Source organism: Coregonus lavaretus, assembly GCF_964263955.1.
Source record: "Coregonus lavaretus genome assembly, chromosome: 13".
NCBI lineage: Eukaryota > Metazoa > Chordata > Actinopteri > Salmoniformes > Salmonidae > Coregonus > Coregonus lavaretus.
Genome location: NC_140000.1, coordinates 27,665,547 through 27,682,231, shown reverse-complemented (window position 1 = coordinate 27,682,231; position 16,685 = coordinate 27,665,547). Strand labels below are relative to the sequence as shown.

At 43.3% G+C, this 16,685-nt stretch overlaps 1 protein-coding gene across 1 annotated transcript in view; it reads left to right on the top strand.

Moving 5' to 3' along the window:
• Positions 1 to 401: 401 nt before the first annotated feature.
• The window catches only part of LOC311140007 (uncharacterized protein), a gene marked incomplete at both ends in the record, with an annotated part of 63,525 nt that continues 47,241 nt past the window's right edge, over positions 402 to 16,685 (top strand). Inside the window, 5 exons of the mRNA XM_084174981.1 lie at positions 402 to 501; positions 4,191 to 4,382; positions 10,170 to 10,313; positions 11,543 to 11,749; positions 16,257 to 16,480. Of these exons, the coding sequence (XP_084031107.1) occupies positions 402 to 501; positions 4,191 to 4,382; positions 10,170 to 10,313; positions 11,543 to 11,749; positions 16,257 to 16,480 (867 nt within the window). The remainder of the gene's footprint in view (positions 502 to 4,190; positions 4,383 to 10,169; positions 10,314 to 11,542; positions 11,750 to 16,256; positions 16,481 to 16,685) is intronic.

Genomic DNA, 16,685 nt, shown 5'->3' with positions numbered 1-16,685 from the left:
GAGTGCCACACTCTCCTCTCCTCCTTTTTTCCTCTTCTCTTCTCATATTCCAAGCATCGCTCCTCCACTACACCGTCAACCAACCCCCCCCCCCTACATCACCGTTATGGCTTGTGCCCCGCGCATGTTTGGATTTGCAGCCGCAGCAGCATAATCCTCCGCTGAAGGGAGTTGCGGACGCAGCAGCCCGGAGACAGTGAGAGACAGTGAGAGACAGTGAGAGACAGGGTGAGAGAGAGACCCAGCGGACAGCAGCAGCGGAGGGAGGGAAGCAGCAGGGAGAAGCAGCAACAGCAGCAGCGGCGGCAGAGTGATCCACCTGTCACAGAGTGAAAGGGGCCCCCCGCCTGATCCGTCTGCCTGCAGGGGGGACCCCGCGTGGCCGGGCAGCACCAGGGACTATGCAGCTGGGACTGGTGGCTCTGGTGATGGTCTTTCTTGGATCCATGGGTCACAGCGACAGCGGCCTCAAGCTCTCCAAGGGACGGAGGCAGAGACGGAGTGAGTTACCAAATCCCTTCCTCTCTTTCACTCTCTCTTTCTCTGGTTTCCATGCAGTACATTTCTTATAAACACAACGGCCGCAGTAAAGATGACATGTTGTTTATTTTTCTTCATCCTCATTATTTGGTTTGCCAAGATGGATTATGGTAGCTTCACAGTTTCCTTTGAATGACCCTCTTTTCTTCCTCTTTTTATGATTACGCCTCTCTGGGTTTATGTTGAGCTTTTATGGGTATTAAGAATGTTTATAGTCGGGTTTTAGGCGGATTCACCCTGGGTTTACGGCTAGAGCTTCATCACCACAGTTCTCTCCATGCTTGCCTCTGAGGTACTGAGTGGAACAACTCTCTGACACTTCAGCTCATGGTTGTTGTTGCATTGTTTGGTTTTCAAGCAGTTTTATAAACACTTTTCTGACCTCATGCACCCACAAAGACAGAGCTTACTCTCAGCCTCAGTGTCTGCCCTCAGAGCGGGGTGAATCTCAGGGCAAGGCGTTATCACTGGTTTTAATATAATGCCTTTTCCCTCAGAAGAGCTTTTAGAGGATACCAGCCTTTGCCCCCCTACACCCCCACCTCAGAAAACATCCAAGCAGTCAGGAGAGGTCAGAATTTTATTGAGCTTGGCTTTGGTAAATAGAGGTTGGCTTCGGCATGGCAATAGATGTCCAGAGGAAAGGCTACAGGCTTATCAGATGGGTCTTGTTTGAATTTTAGTATGTATTTTCATTACACAATAAATACATATTTCTGATGAGCAAAGTGTGTTTTACTATACCGTAAAAGACGAGTTGGCAATGACCTATGACTCGTGTCAATTATCATGTAATAGCTTTATCCCAGGTGAACAGTGTTCCCCCTGAATTTTGAAGCGATTTTTCAAGTTTCTTTTGTGGGTTATGTACAATATACTAGAGCGCCCTCAATAGAGACTGAGGCACAAAGTGAGATTTACATGGCATGGAACCTTCAGTTGGTTTAACCCACAGACTATGTTACCCACTGCTGTTGGCTGGCAGTGAGTGGGGGGTAGATAATCATGTTGTTGAAGTGTAGGATTTAGTGTAATTCATCTTGTAGGAGTTAGGCTCAGGGAAACAGGTGCTCAAACTTTGCCATGCGCAACAGCCTTTATATGTTAGGACCGAAGCTGTTTATAGACTAGAAATGATAAATTGTCATATCTGCATTGAATTTACAGAACATATTTTCATCACATCATCTCTGTATGTTTTGTGCCAGTCTTTCCTGGTTGACAACATCTCATCCAGAGGAGTAATATTGCCTCTCCCGCTCTACTACATTACCTCCATCAGCAGGGTCAAAAACTGTCCCAACATACATGGCATTCCATTCCCAGACAACACTGTCACAACCGAAAACACTTTACACCCCCTCAACTTTGGTTAGCTATTACATGGTGTGATTTACTTGTATCATTATTAAAGTGTTAAGAGTCTGGCTGTATAACAGCTACAGTGGCTTGCGAAAGTATTCACCCCTCTTAGTCCTATTTTGTTGCCGCACAACCTGGAATTAAAATGGATTTTTTGGGGGGTTTGTATCATTTAATTTACACAACATGCCTACCACTTTGAAGATGCACATTTTTTTATTGTGAAACAAACAAGAAATAAGACAAAAAAAACAGAACTTGAGCGTGCATAACTATTCACCCCCCCAATGTCAATACTTTATAGAGCCACCTTTTGCAGCAATTACAGCTGCAAGTCTCTTGGAGTATGTCTCTATAAGCTTGGCACATCTAGCCACTGGGATTTTTGCCCATTCTTCAAGGCAAAACTGCTCCAGCACCTTCAAGTTGGATGGGTTCCGCTGGTGTACAGCAATCTTTAAGTCATACCACAGATTCTCAATTGGATTGAGGTCTGGGCTTTGACTAGGTCATTCCAAGACATTTAAATGTTTCCCCTTAAACCACTCAAGTGTTGCTTTAGCAGTTTGCTTAGGGTCATTGTCCTGCTGGAAGGTGAACCTCCGTCCCAGTCTCAAATCTCTGGAAGACTGAAACAGGTTTCCCTCAAGAATTTCCCTGTATTTAGCGCCATCCATCATTCCTTCAATTCTAACCAGTTTCCCAGTCCCTGCCGAGGAAAAACATCCCCACAGCATGATGCTGCCACCACCATGCTTCACTGTGGGGATGGTGTTCTCGGGGTGATGAGAGGTGTTTGGTTTGCGCCAGACATAGCGTTTTCCTTGATGGCCAAAAAACTCAATTTTAGTCTCATCTGACCAGAGTACCTTCTTCCATATGTTTGGGGAGTCTCCCACATGCCTTTTGGCGAACACCAAACATGTTTGCTTATTTTTTTCTTTAAGCAATGGCTTTTTTCTGGCCACTCTTCCGTAAAGCCCAGCTCTGTGGAGTGTACGACTTAAAGTGGTTGCACCAGATCTTATTTAGGGGCTTCATAGCAAAGGGGGTGAATACACATGCACGCACCACTTTTCCGTTATTTTTGTTAAGATTTTTTAAAAACAAGTTATTTTTTTCATTTCACTTCACCAATTTGGACTATATTGTGTATGTTCCTTACATGAAATCCAAATAAAATCAATTTAAATTACAGGTTGTAATGCAACAAAATAGGAAAAACGTCAAGGGGGATGAATACTTTTGCAAGGCACTGTACTTTGGCTGCATCCCCATGCGAGGTTACCATGACTCAGGCATGGCGTAATCGATTTGTGGGTGAAATTTTTTAAAGCTTTTACCATCCCAACTTATCTCTGGGAGACAGGGTTGGCAGATTGATTACAGTGTGAGTGTGTATATATTTAGATGCTGATACCTCATAGGCCTGTAAATCAACCGTGATGACCGCCATTTTGGCACCAAATGGCCCCTAGAAACAGGATGTGCATATTGACACGCTTTCCAAGCAATCATTTAAATTACTGGCTGCAGTAGAGCAGAGTCTCCGAGTTCTAGCCTTTTTGGAAGATGAGGGAATAGGGATATCAAGTATGATCATGGGCTTATATGTGGATGAGACCCAAATGCAGATGGGGTGCTTTGAGACAGTTTTGTGGCTTAGTTAGATTCTTAGATTGTTATATTCAGTTTCGTGGGCGGATGGTTAAAACACCAAAAGACATTCGGCTCTGTATAGAAGTGTTGGGAAGAGACAACGCATTTGTGCACATTTCCCTTTTTGGCCGGCATGCTTGTGTAATTGGCGAAATCCCGATGGCTGAGTCGCTCTTCGTTGACCCCAGGGGGGCCCCTGCTGTGTGATGTCATGGCATGATGTGGAATCGATCATCGCAGGATGTCAGTCCCAAACACCCGGGCTTCTCCAACTAAAATCTGTTTAGGATCTCCGGCGAGCAGTTTCAAGTAAACAGTGAGAAAACTGTTCAAACAAAGATGTTTGGCATGGCCCCTGGTTTGATTAGCTGCAACATGAACTACTGCCAGGATTATGGCTATGTGGTGCAAAAATAGACAAGGGCCATGTCCTCACTGATACTGCCAGTGTTGAATCTAGTGTTTGTATCCAACAGATAAATACTTCTCTTTATTCACTTAATTTCTCTATAAACTTGATATCAGGCTGAAGATGTATTTACTTTGTGGTAACCGGACCATATATGCTGGTTTTTAATGACTGTTCTCTTTCTCCTTCTCTTTCTCTCTTTCCCCTTATCTTTCCACAGTTAGCACTGAGGGGCCACCATCTTGCTCGAATGGCTGTGAGCGATGTTCCGAATACAATGGCTGTATAAAATGTAAGCCCAAACTCTTCATTCTCCTGGAGCGCAACGACATCCGCCAGATAGGCGTGTGCCTCGCCTCGTGCCCACAGGGATACTTCGGCATGCGGACTCCCGATACCAACAGATGCATCCGTGAGTTTGGATTCTTGGACTTCATTGTTTGTTTTTTAAATGCATTGTGTCATAAGTAGGGTGAGGAGTTCTTCGTGACTATGATGTGAACTGACCAGGAAAGCCCCAGTAAGAAGGTTTTCTATATTTGTATTGACATTTTTCTGTGTTGGACAAAACAAACCACATTCAATGATATTCAAGATATTCCGCAGTACAACATGGAAATCATCACAATGTGTCACCATAATAGTAAACACACAATGGGCACTAATGTGGTCCAGTGGTAAGTGAGGTGTAATGGCCACTTTGAACTGCTGTGCCATGTGTGGAAGGAGCTGTCTTCACCACATGACCACAGTCACAGCAATGACATGCAACACAACAACACACTCATAAAGACCAGCAAATAGTATCTGTCAAGCTGGAGATGGGCCTTGAACTGAGACATGGCAGGAGCATTATTGTTCTGTTGCAGTAACGTTCAGACAGTTTAAAGGTAGACTCAGCGGTATGACATACAGTGGGGAGAACAAGTATTTGATACACTGCCGATTTTGCAGGTTTTCCTACTTACAAAGCATGTAGAGGTCTGTAATTTTTATCAAAGGTACACTTCAACTGTGAGAGGCGGAATCTAAAACAAAAATCCAGAAAATCACATTGTATGATTTTTAAATAATTAATTTGCATTTTATTGCATGACATAAGTATTTGATCACCTACCAACCAGTAAGAATTCCGGCTCTCACAGACCTGTTAGTTTTTCTTTAAGAAGCCCTCCTGTTCTCCACTCATTACCTGTATTAACTGCACCTGTTTGAACTCGTTTTCCTGTATAAAAGACACCTGTCCACACACTCAATCAAACAGAATCCAACCTCTCCACAATGGCCAAGACCAGAGAGCTGTGTAGGGACATCAGGGATACAATTGTAGACCTGCACAAGGCTGGGATGGGCTACAGGACAATAGGCAAGCAGCTTGGTGAGAAGGCAACAACTGTTGGCGCAATTATTCGAAAATGGAAGAAGTTCAAGATGACGGTCAATCACCCTCGGTCTGGGGCTCCATGCAAGATCTCACCTCGTGGGGCATCAATGATCATGAGGAAGGTGAGGGATCAGCCCAGAACTACACGGCAGGACCTGGTCAATGACCTGAAGAGAGCTGAACCACAGTCTCAAAGAAAACCATTAGTAACACACTACGCCGTCATGGATTAAAATCCTGCAGCGCACGCAAGGTCCCCCTGCTCAAGCCAGCGCATGTCCAGGCCCGTCTGAAGTTTGCCAATGACCATCTGGATGATCCAGAGGAGGAATGGAAGAAGGTTGTGTGGTCTGATGAGACAGAAATAGAGCTTTTTGGTCTAAACTCCACCCGCCGTGTTTGGAGGAAGAAGAAGGATGAGTACAACCCCAAGAACACCATCACAACCGTGAAGCATGGAGGTGGAAACATCATTCTTTGGGGATGCTTTTCTGCAAAGGGGACAGGACGACTGCACCGTATTGAGGGGAGGATGGATGGGGCCATGTATCGCAAGATCTTGGCCAACAACCTCCTTCCCTCAGTAAGAGCATTGAAGATGGGTCGTGGCTGGGTCTTCCAGCATGACAACGACCCGAAATACACAGCTAGGGCAACTAAGGAGTGGCTCCGTAAGAAGCATCTCAAGGTCCTGGAGTGGCCTAGCCAGTCTCCAGACCTGAACCCAATAGAAAATCTTTGGAGGGAGCTGAAAGTCCGTATTGCCCAGCGACAGCCCCAAAACCTGAAGGATCTGGAGAAGGTCTGTATGGAGGAGTGGGCCAAAATCCCTGCTGCAGTGTGTGCAAACCTGGTCAAGACCTACAGGAAACGTATGATCTCTGTAATTGCAAACAAAGGTTTCTGTACCAAATATTAAGTTCTGCTTTTCTGATGTATCAAATACTTATGTCACGCAATAAAATGCAAATTAATTACTTAAAAATCATACAATGTGATTTTCTGGATTTTTGTTTTAGATTCCGTCTCTCACAGTTGAAGTGTACCTTTTGATAAAAAGTACAGACCTCTACATGCTTTGTAAGTAGGAAAACCTGCAAAATCGGCAGTGTATCAAATACTTGTTCTCCCCACTGTAGATGCAGAAAGTAAACAGCAAAGTGGGTAAATTTCTGCAACAACTAAGAGCGTTGAATCATGAGGCTCAACCTCTGCTGTTTTGGTGGCCTGGCTACCATGCTGTGAACAGCGTGAAGCGAACCCGTGCACATGCGCAGATACTGTGTGTGACTGTGTGAGAGCGATCATCATCTCAATATCTGCAGTGCTGCTCATGGTCATTTTGCTGAGTCTGCCTTTAAAGACCAACTGAACCAAAAAAGGACCTTAAATAATAAATAATAAATAATATGCCATTTAGCAGACGCTTTTATCCAAAGCGACTTAGTCATGCGTGCATACATTTTTGACACCTTCTAGTGTCAAAATTGACTACAAAGTGTAAATAGGATAATTTTGGTCATAAAGTCAGTCTCGACCAATACAGAGATTTGCGAGATGATTAGGGGAAAAAATGTATGTCACGGAATTAAGCTGTAATTCCCATGGTAAATTTGGTTTGACTTTGGATATCCCTATCAGTAAATTACACAATGTATTTTGAACATTTCAATAGCTCGAAATGTCAATGACTTAAAAACCTCAAACCGACTTTAAATTGTAGAAATTCATATACAAATATTGAAAACATTTAATGAGAACTAAAAGTTGTGCAACATGAAAATATTGTCCCATTTACATTGTGTAATTTATTGATGATCCCTAACTAGCCCATGACATAGACTATCCAGTCAAACCACTTTTTCAACGGTCGCACACCAGCCGGCTGAAGCTAATTGGCGAAAGAAGTTGGCTAGCACTAGCTAGCCTAGGCTAATTCCAGACACAAGACCTGGTTAGACTGTTTCAAGTTATCTAGAAGGGTGAGTGACTGTAACTGTGTACTGTTTTGATAGAGTAAATGTACTAACACACACCCACATTAAACCACACCCACAAGACAACTCTCGTTTGGCTTCAGTCATGGCAGCTGCATTTCTTAATGAGCAAGCTGAAAAACTGAGAACAAATCAGTAAGTCCAGCCCCCCTTTAAGTGGTGTGGGGTGAAAGAGGGTGGAATAGGGTTGGTATACATGTGTAATGTTTACAAAACTCCCCCATGCTGGTTCTGGTGGCACAAACACCTTTTTTCTGAACCAGGTGTGCCAAGAGCCTGGCTCGTGGTCAGTTTTCTCTTACTTGTGGGTGGAAAACAGGAATGGAAGAAACTCCAAACAAAAACATTTCTAATGCACTGTTGTTTGTCTGTTTTTTCAAGGATGTCTATGTTTTTATTTGGCTCGCTAGCCAGGGGTTCATGCCAGTTCACAGTCCATATTTGTTGAGTTTTACCATTTATGTATCAAAACATCCATAAAAAAAAAAAAAGTAAATTAATATTTTCTGGACACAACTGAGTTATTCATTTTGTAAGTTCCCCTGTGAATCATACAACTAAACTTGGCTCTCCAATGGTAAATTATATCAACTTCTCATTTTTGAGGAAAGTGCGTATGATGAAAGGCAATTAGAGCGCAAGGCAGCTTGTAGTCATTATATTCTGTTACAGGAAGAACATGCAGGCTGTTTTGGTGTATGCAAGTTGTTGTTTTGTTAGATATGCTGTTGCAACATCATTTAATACCAGATGTCTGTAATGTTTTTTTCATAAGGTACATGTCTTTTGAAAACAGAATCATAAGTCATGTTCATTAGTCACCAAACTGAAGAAATCTGACTGAAAATGGGAGGGAATACCTGGACATAATAAACATTTTAGTTTTCTGTTGCAAAACATTTTTAAATGTTGTCCGTTGCATGCCCTAATGAACATGACCAAGATTTGCTAGTAGTCTCGACACAAACAGTAGTGTCTTGTGGTTCTCCATACATACTGAAGCGTAAGAAGCACTTATTGATTTCTTTTGAACAGTGTTTCCCTACTGCTTAACCCCGGTATTTTATAGCCCTTATATTGAGAGGAAGATGAGATAGCATACAGATTTACACAGCTCCGCCTGGAGGAGTTGTAAATGTCCAAATGCCTTCGCAGCAGAGAAGCTTATTGTCAATCTGCAGAAGAAGTTTGGGGTTGGAATAAGTGGGGCTGGTATGTGTGATACTCCTCATTCCAGCAACATGGACTGATTATAGGGGCCTGTTCAATAAAACAAGAGTTATTACCCCACATAGCGTTGTTTACACATGTAGCTACCTGAAATCACATTACAAGATACAGCATGAGGATCCTCCTGAATATATTGGCCTCAGTGCAACTTTGTAATATAATGCAACATTGAGCATACTGTGCTTCAAGACATGTATAGTGAACTACAGTATTTGAAATAGCCTGACAAACATTTGTACATGTACTGTATGTGAACATAAACACAGGGCCATAACCTCAGAGCATGTCTGTTTGCTAGGTACTCAGGAAGAAGGTTTGGGAGAAGAGTCCAATTTGGATAAAAACAACAACAGTTTTGTCTCACTCTAATCCCCACATTTTTGTTAATGTTTTACTGTCACTTGAAATTAACTTTACCTTAGCCGTTATTGTTTCAATGTTGTCCACTGCATCCTGAAAGGCTGCTGTGCATGCTGGTTAGTCTCCTCCACCTCCTCCTCAAGCCTCTCCGTGGCTAACCTGCTGTTATTATCCAGTCAGCCGCTTCCATTTAGGACATATCGAAATCCCCAAGATGTCTTGTTAGCAACATTTGTTTTACATTAGGGCTACATTTGTAAAAGTATTTGCTCCAAACATCACTAACGTCAAATTTAGCTGTCAAGAGTTTAAAGTAATAATTGAGGTTAGGGCATTAAAATCCCAACAAGGATTCTTCCCTTTAGCTCGTTTCCAACTCCTGGCAAGACTCCAGCCGACTAGACATTCTTTATTTTAGTTGTTTATGGGAAAGGTGTCTAGTGTTTTGTGACTGGATTTTCACAGATATTCCAACCCAGAGATGTAAGGATTACATCTTTGACCTTCGCTTAGCGTGCCTCTGTTTCTACACTCTGGTTTTGGCAGAGAAAGTGTTAGCATTTCAGAATAAGGTAATGATGGTAATGAAAATGGGGGGCTAGGAGAAGGGTTGGGATGAGAAAAGGGGGTTATTGGTAGTCCTCTAAGGTGTCTGTTTTTCATTCTCCCGCGCCCATAATTACCCCCAATTTAAAGTAGTTGTTTGTTTGACTGGAGAAGCTGAGTTTGTAACGAGACAAAGGTGCGTGGAGAACTCTGGAAATCCGCTGACGTGCTCTCTACTCTTGGCCCGTACCCGGCCACCCGCTTTCCAAAAAATATAGCCGTGGTATGCATATGCTTTTAAGTCATGGGTGTTATTCATGCAATATCCCCCCGAAGAGTCTCTCCCCATTGTTTTATCACTAATAAATCTCTCATAGGAAATAAAAATCAGGCAACATTCTTGTCCTCCCCCGAGGAGAAGAGGATCCTTTAGTGCAGCAGAAATGCTTCACATTTTTTAAAACATACTTTGCTGTTTTTGTATAGTAATACTGTATTATTCTGTATTAACACTGAAGCTTGAAGCCAGAACAATGAACAGTGATGTGTTATGCTGTCTGTTAATGCAAACTGTACATGTATACTATGTTAACACAATGAATATGAACTAAACTAAGTATGCTTTGATTTTCTCATTCTCTCCTCTGTTTGACTCATGTTTCTTTTCCCCTTTTCCTTTCAGAATGTAAAATAGAGAATTGTGAGGAGTGTTTCAATCGAAATTTTTGCACAAAATGCAAGGAGGGTTTATATTCACACAGAGGGCGATGTTACCCCAGCTGCCCTGAAGGCCTCAGCACCACCAACGGGACCATGGAGTGCGTAGGTGAGTGACCTCTCACCTCTGACCTCTCTTCCTTTCACTCCCTGCCACAGCTTCACTCACAGCTGACACTGAACTGGATTATGAAGTATGTGTTTAAGGGCATATTGCCTTTTGGCACATATTAGCTTTTGAATAAGATGGCTAAAATGTTAGTTCACAATCTTAATGGCTAAGAGAATATTACTGTACGTCCCACACTACCCATACATTGAGTATTAAGCATATTAAGTTAAGTGTTAGGCTACCTTTCAGAATTGAATGGTGATGAATTTGAGTGGTGAGAGCCTGTCACAAAGTCTTAAATGTTTCTCAGGTGTGGGCTGCATATTTGACCCCATAACATACCCCGTTCACCCTAACTCATCACACATGGTATCCTAAATACCCTTCAGCTATCAGCAGCCAAGTATGTTCTGCCTGTCAGATTAATATTGCCTGCCATATGAGAGTTCAGATCAAGACTTCCGTGGAGAAGAATTCCGTGTTCTGTTGAGCTCTCCTCCTCCTCTGTTCTTTTTCTTCTTTCTCTTTCTGCTGTTTCTCAATCACCAGCGAGCGAGCTGAACTTCGGAGGGAGGGCTGCTGGATGATAAGGAGAGTTTTATTGATTTCTTTTGAAGTTATTTCTGTCACACAGCAAATTGAGCACAAATGGCATTACTCTGCAAGGCTAGTGCTAGCCACCTGACTCCTCAGAGAGGAGCTCTCAACCCCCAGGTTGACATTCTGGTATTGCCCCTGCTCCCTTACCTTTCACCAAGCGCTCATTCCAGCCGCTCTTATCATATATATTCTCTAATTTCCGTCATTGTTTTTGGCAGCATCAAGTTTGCTTGCTTCACCCCCTCCCACCCCCCAAACGTTCACAAAAAAGTCCAAATATTTTCCCAAAAAAGGTTGAAATTCTCCCCATGATTGAAACCAGCTCTTGACAGATGGAGTCATGACTTAAGCTCAACAGCATGTTACTAGGGGTAAAACAGTTGAGGTCTCCAGATAAACTGGACAGACTTGGTAACATAGAGGCTTTGGGCTTGACAAGGCCAAATTAGTGATGTCTGATTTGGGCAAGATATGTTCCTCTGCATTACTTTCTCACTGTGAACATGTAAGACCTGTTGAAATCTAAAGCTTACTGGGTTTCACTTGGGGCTTGTTGCATGTGTGTTCTATGTGTGTGCATCTATAACTGTATCTAACTTCTTTCCTCTTTTGTATCCCTCCTGTAGAATGTGAACTGGGCGAATGGAGCCCATGGGGTCCCTGTATGAAGAAGAACAAGACTTGTGGCTTTAAGAAAGGCACACAGACCAGAGTGCAAGAGCTTCTTCAGGCCCCCAGCCCTGACACAGTCTCTGCATCCTCCCCCCGGCCCTGTGCTCCACAGACTGAGAGACAGAAGTGCACAGTGCAGAAGACCCCATGTGGAAAAGCAGGTAAGGACTAAAACATACCTACAGTAGGAGAGTGGTAATGAGAGGAAATAGAGTGAAACAGATAATGAATATATGGATGGATAAAAGACAGGAATGAGACCGTAGATTAAAGATTACAAAAGAACAGTTCAACACAACTGCAGAGTCAATAATATTGTGATTAGCACTCCCTGCTCTAAATAAGATTTTTTTTCTAGTCAATATTATAAATGTCCAAGGCAGTACACAACACTGCCTTGGACCTCAAAAGTGTTGGTTCAGTAAGGACACTGAGGCTCTGACTGGGAACCATGTAAACAAACAGTCCTAAAGAGCCAAACAGGCAAGGCAGATGGGAGGGTGCTATGCAGTGCACCGCGGTGTTGGACAACGATTAGAGCTGGAGTTGGACTGTTTGTTTTGAAGCCCAGCGAGGCGCGAGGTTTACACGGCTCTGACATATTTGCTCTAGCTCTTATCAGTCATCTGCCATCTTGTTTCAGAGCTGGCTAATGTTGCTAAGCTAGCAATCTGCCTGGTAACACTCAATTTGATAACAGCTTAATCATGCTCTCATTAGTAGTAGTTGGTATTGTAAGATGGAGTTTATTCAAGTAGTCGAGAAACCAAAAGGCCTCTCCTTTGGTCAGTAAGTTTTAATGAACTCTGCCTTATAAAATAAAATGGACCAGTCAAAACTTTATTGACCAGCATGGCTGGGATGCTTAGCTTTGTGATTGACCCAATAAAAAGGTAGAGAAAGGTTTGGAGTCGATTTGTTAATGTTGATTTGAAGTGAAAGGAGTTGTTTTGTATGGCTTGGATCGGCTGACAACGGTGGGCCTATTTGGCCGCTGTTTCTATTTCCTAGTTTTCCCACTGTAATTCCTGGTTTTAATCCACGTGAATATTTTATTTGGCAGCTAATTAATGTACATGTTGAATCAAAGTTGGAAGCGTCCATTTCTTTACAAGGACTTAGTGTGCAGTAAACAAGCACTATTCCCAAACTTTATGAGCGGGTGGTACGCTTATGGGATTTCAGGGCTGATACTATTTTGAGTAACAGCTTTCAACAAACGTCAGTTTACCCATTGTAAAGAATCAATGAAGAATCATGTCGGTTATGCAATATGTAACAGATGGAATGCCTAAAAATGCACACAGAAACAGCATTATACAACATTAGATGTAGAAATCCTTAGAGGGAGGATATATACGAGCTCTTGCTTGTAATTCTTCAGGGAGGAGTGGGCTTGCTTCACACTGGACAGGACCAGGACAGCACTGTTTGAGAAATAAGAGGCAAATTTACACTGCATGACGCCTGCATCCTGGAAAGAATTTCCACCATGGATTGAGAAGAGTGAAATATTATAAACTGCCCCATAAAAGTGTAGTGCCACATGCCAAATTTCTGAACTTAGCGAGCGCTGTTGTGAAAGGAGGGAAAATGAGGGCAAGGGATGCCGTGTTAGAACGACAGAGTGTGGTATGTCAGGACTCAGGAGTCACCCGTATCTTGAAGGAGATTGAGACGTATGATGTGACTCCAGTTGTGACTGACAGTTTGACATTGAGAGATGTTAGCCATTAGTGTCAACTTGTTTTCCTTATTCTGGTGTCAGAATACACTGTTGTGAAAATGAGTAAGGCTCTCCCGTCAAGGCGCATAACAAATTAATGTTCTTCTCATGTGAATTAACTCATAGGCGATGGGTATCATGACCTTGACTAAGCCCTTTTTCATGTACATAAAAAAACTTGCCATGTGCTAAATTAGCGTGGCCGCGAATCCATCTGCAAGACTTGGCCGACGGGGCCGCTGTAAAAAAACACAGGGGGCAGTGCTTGTATAACACCAGTGATTTACTGGTCTGCAGATCTCACGCTTTGTGTCGATTTGGCCACGCTCTCGCCTTTTCCTTCCTGTAGCTTTTTACAAATGGGCCCGCATGAAAACAGAATTTGCTAAATGCGTGATTGCCTTTGTCAGGCCACAGTTGTTTAGCTTGGATGGAGTGGAGCTGCAATCATGGCTGTCATAAATTGATGGAGTCCCCCTCCATTAGCGGGCTTGTCAGGGGTCTAATTAAGACCTTACACAGTGAGAGCATCAGCCCAGGTCCTGCTGTGCACACTCACACTATGTAGAACGGCCCTTACTGTAACGGCCCTTAGAACGGCCCTTACTCCAAAGGTTCACTGACTATAGCACATTACTCTAAACAGAAACGAATGTCTTCCAAATTCAAATTGTCTCCATTTTGTTTTCATTAGTGGTAGAAATGAATCTCCCAGCAATTGTTTATTTACTCAAGGCAGGCAACACACGCATACTTTACAAAGCTAGTAATCAAGTCTTGTCAACACTCCCCTAAGAAATGTGACACAGCCCCCAATGTCAGGAGCCAACTGGCCAATGGGGCCCTACAGTGACAGATGCTTTAATGACTTTGGCCCCTCGTGTCTCGAGAAAAGTAACAACTACTTCTAGTTAGTAGACTACTGTATTGGGTCTGCCTCTGCCTGTTTTCTACCGAACAAAGGGAAAGAAACTGCACACCTGTGCTCCTGCCAGGTCCTCATTAAATAAATGATAGGAATGCTTATAATAATAATAATAATAATAATAATAATAATAATAAAAATATGGCATTTAGCAGACGCTTTTATCCAAAGCGACTTACAGTCATGTGCGCATACATTTTTACGTATGGGTGGTCCCGGGGATCGAACCCACTACCCTGGCGTTACAAGCGCCATGCTCTACCAATTGAGCTACAGAGGACCACCTTATTGAAACTCATTAATTTTCAGGGGTCTCTTTATTCAAAATATGCGCCATTAAATACGTAAATGTTTTCAGGTCTACTACCAAATAGGGATTTTCATTGGTTTATACCGAGATACGTGTCTGGAGCAAATTTGAGTAATATCGAGGCTTTTTGTCTTTGCGTACTTTCAAATACACTCAAATAATAAACAAATGACTTAGAAAACAAGTTAACAAAGCACGTGGTGCAGAATGGAGGAAATAGGCGAAGGCCTATTACAACAATAGTTATATAATGTGTAATATAATTAAAGCAAACGAACAAGAATGCGCCATGAGCCTCCTGTTGTCAAACAGTTAGCTATAGCGAATGCTGTCCAGCCCCCTTAGTGAGTGTTTTGAGTCTCTGTTTCTAAGGAACATGGAGACTCAATACACAAGTTCATAGCAAACATCCCTCAGCCTAACTGGCCAGTTTCCTCTCATCGTGGGAGTACTCATCAGCCCAGTATAAACAACCACTGTCTGACACCTGACACAAACATCCATTCCCGTTTATGTGCGTGAAAGGTTGTTCACACCCACGCCTGCGCGAACACACGAGCAAGCCACATACACGCTATCATTAGAGCTGCAACATGTTAACCTCATTGTGGTGTAGTGGCGTAGCACAATTTACATCAACAATGTCAAGAGGATGTCAATGAGTGCTCGTATATTGAACAATCTATAGCTGTATGTACAGGACATGAAGGACTCTTGCACTCCACTTCAACAGTGTTGATTTACTTTAATTCCTCTGTTTTATCCTCTCCTGAACGTTTTTTTCCATCCCGAGTTCCTGGAAAGCTACTCTTAATGGATGTTTGTATTTAGGGAGCAATTATGCACTTAAAATGTGTGACAGGTGGGAGTCCAGACACAACAGCCTGCAGCGAGAGTGAGAGAAAGAGGAGGGGAAGACGAGGTAGAGTAGAGAGGCAAGGCAGACATTGAGAAACGTGCTCACCTCGACCGGTTCCCAACTGTTTACATGAACTATTATGTTCCATCAGCCATTGTCTCTGCGAGTGTTAAGACGTGTCCGGCTCGGAGTCGCGGCCGCACTCCTCACAAAGGATTATTGTTTTCCGGCCTGTCGTTATGGCGCTGCTGTGTGTTACCTGTCAGCCCGATGCAGCACTGTGTTGCGTCATGGTGGCATTTACGAATGGCTCTGGATCCTGAGCTGAGCCATGGGGCGGCGCACAATTGGCCCAGCGTCGTCCAGGGTAGGGGAGGGAATGGCCGGCAGGGATGTAGCTCAGTTGGTAGAACATGGCGTTTGCAACGCCAGGGTTGTGGGTTCGATTCCCACGGGGGGCCAGTATGAAAAATAAAAAATAATGTATGCACTCACTAACTGTAAGTCGCTCTGGATAAGAGCGTCTGCTAAATGACTAAAATGTAAAAAATGTAATGTCTGGGGCTTAGCGGTGATTAGCTAGTATTAAAAGGGCCTAATAGGAAGCCAGGAACTGGGGTATCCACACAATGCCCCTTGTCTTCCACTGTTGTGCCACTGAGCACCATGTTGTGAATATGGGCTAATGTCAAGGTCTACCAAGCTCATTCTGACTCTACTGTACTTAAAACACACACCAAAACCATCAAAGGCCTGTTTATAAAAGCTGAGACCAGCTATCCTGTTATTTTGGTGTCGTAGTCGTGTTATAATGCGTTTTAATCTGTTTTATTTCTCTCTCTATCCAGATGGGAATAAGAATAAGGGCGAGCGACGCGACCAGCAGAGGAGGCGAGACAAAGAAAACGTCCGAGGCCATGGCCACGAGGGCAAAGAGGGTGGCAAAGAGGGTGGCAAGAAGGGTGGCAAAGAGGGAGGAAAAGAAGGAGGCAGAGAGGGTGGCAAGGCAGGCGGCAGGAGGAAAAAGGGCCAAAACCAGGCCACCACCGCCCCTAGCCTTACCCCTAGCACTGTAATCTAGGCCTTACACACGTTGGGACTTGGTGGGGACAAGGAGGAACAAAAACTAGGCAACACCCACCTGCATTGGCCATTATTAAGAGACAGACAGTGGACAGAGGAGACCACAATATCAAACTGATGAAGAAAAGGATTAATGCTGCTATGCATTCTAGAATATGCTTTGAGAGAACTGGAGGATTGCTGCAATAAATGAG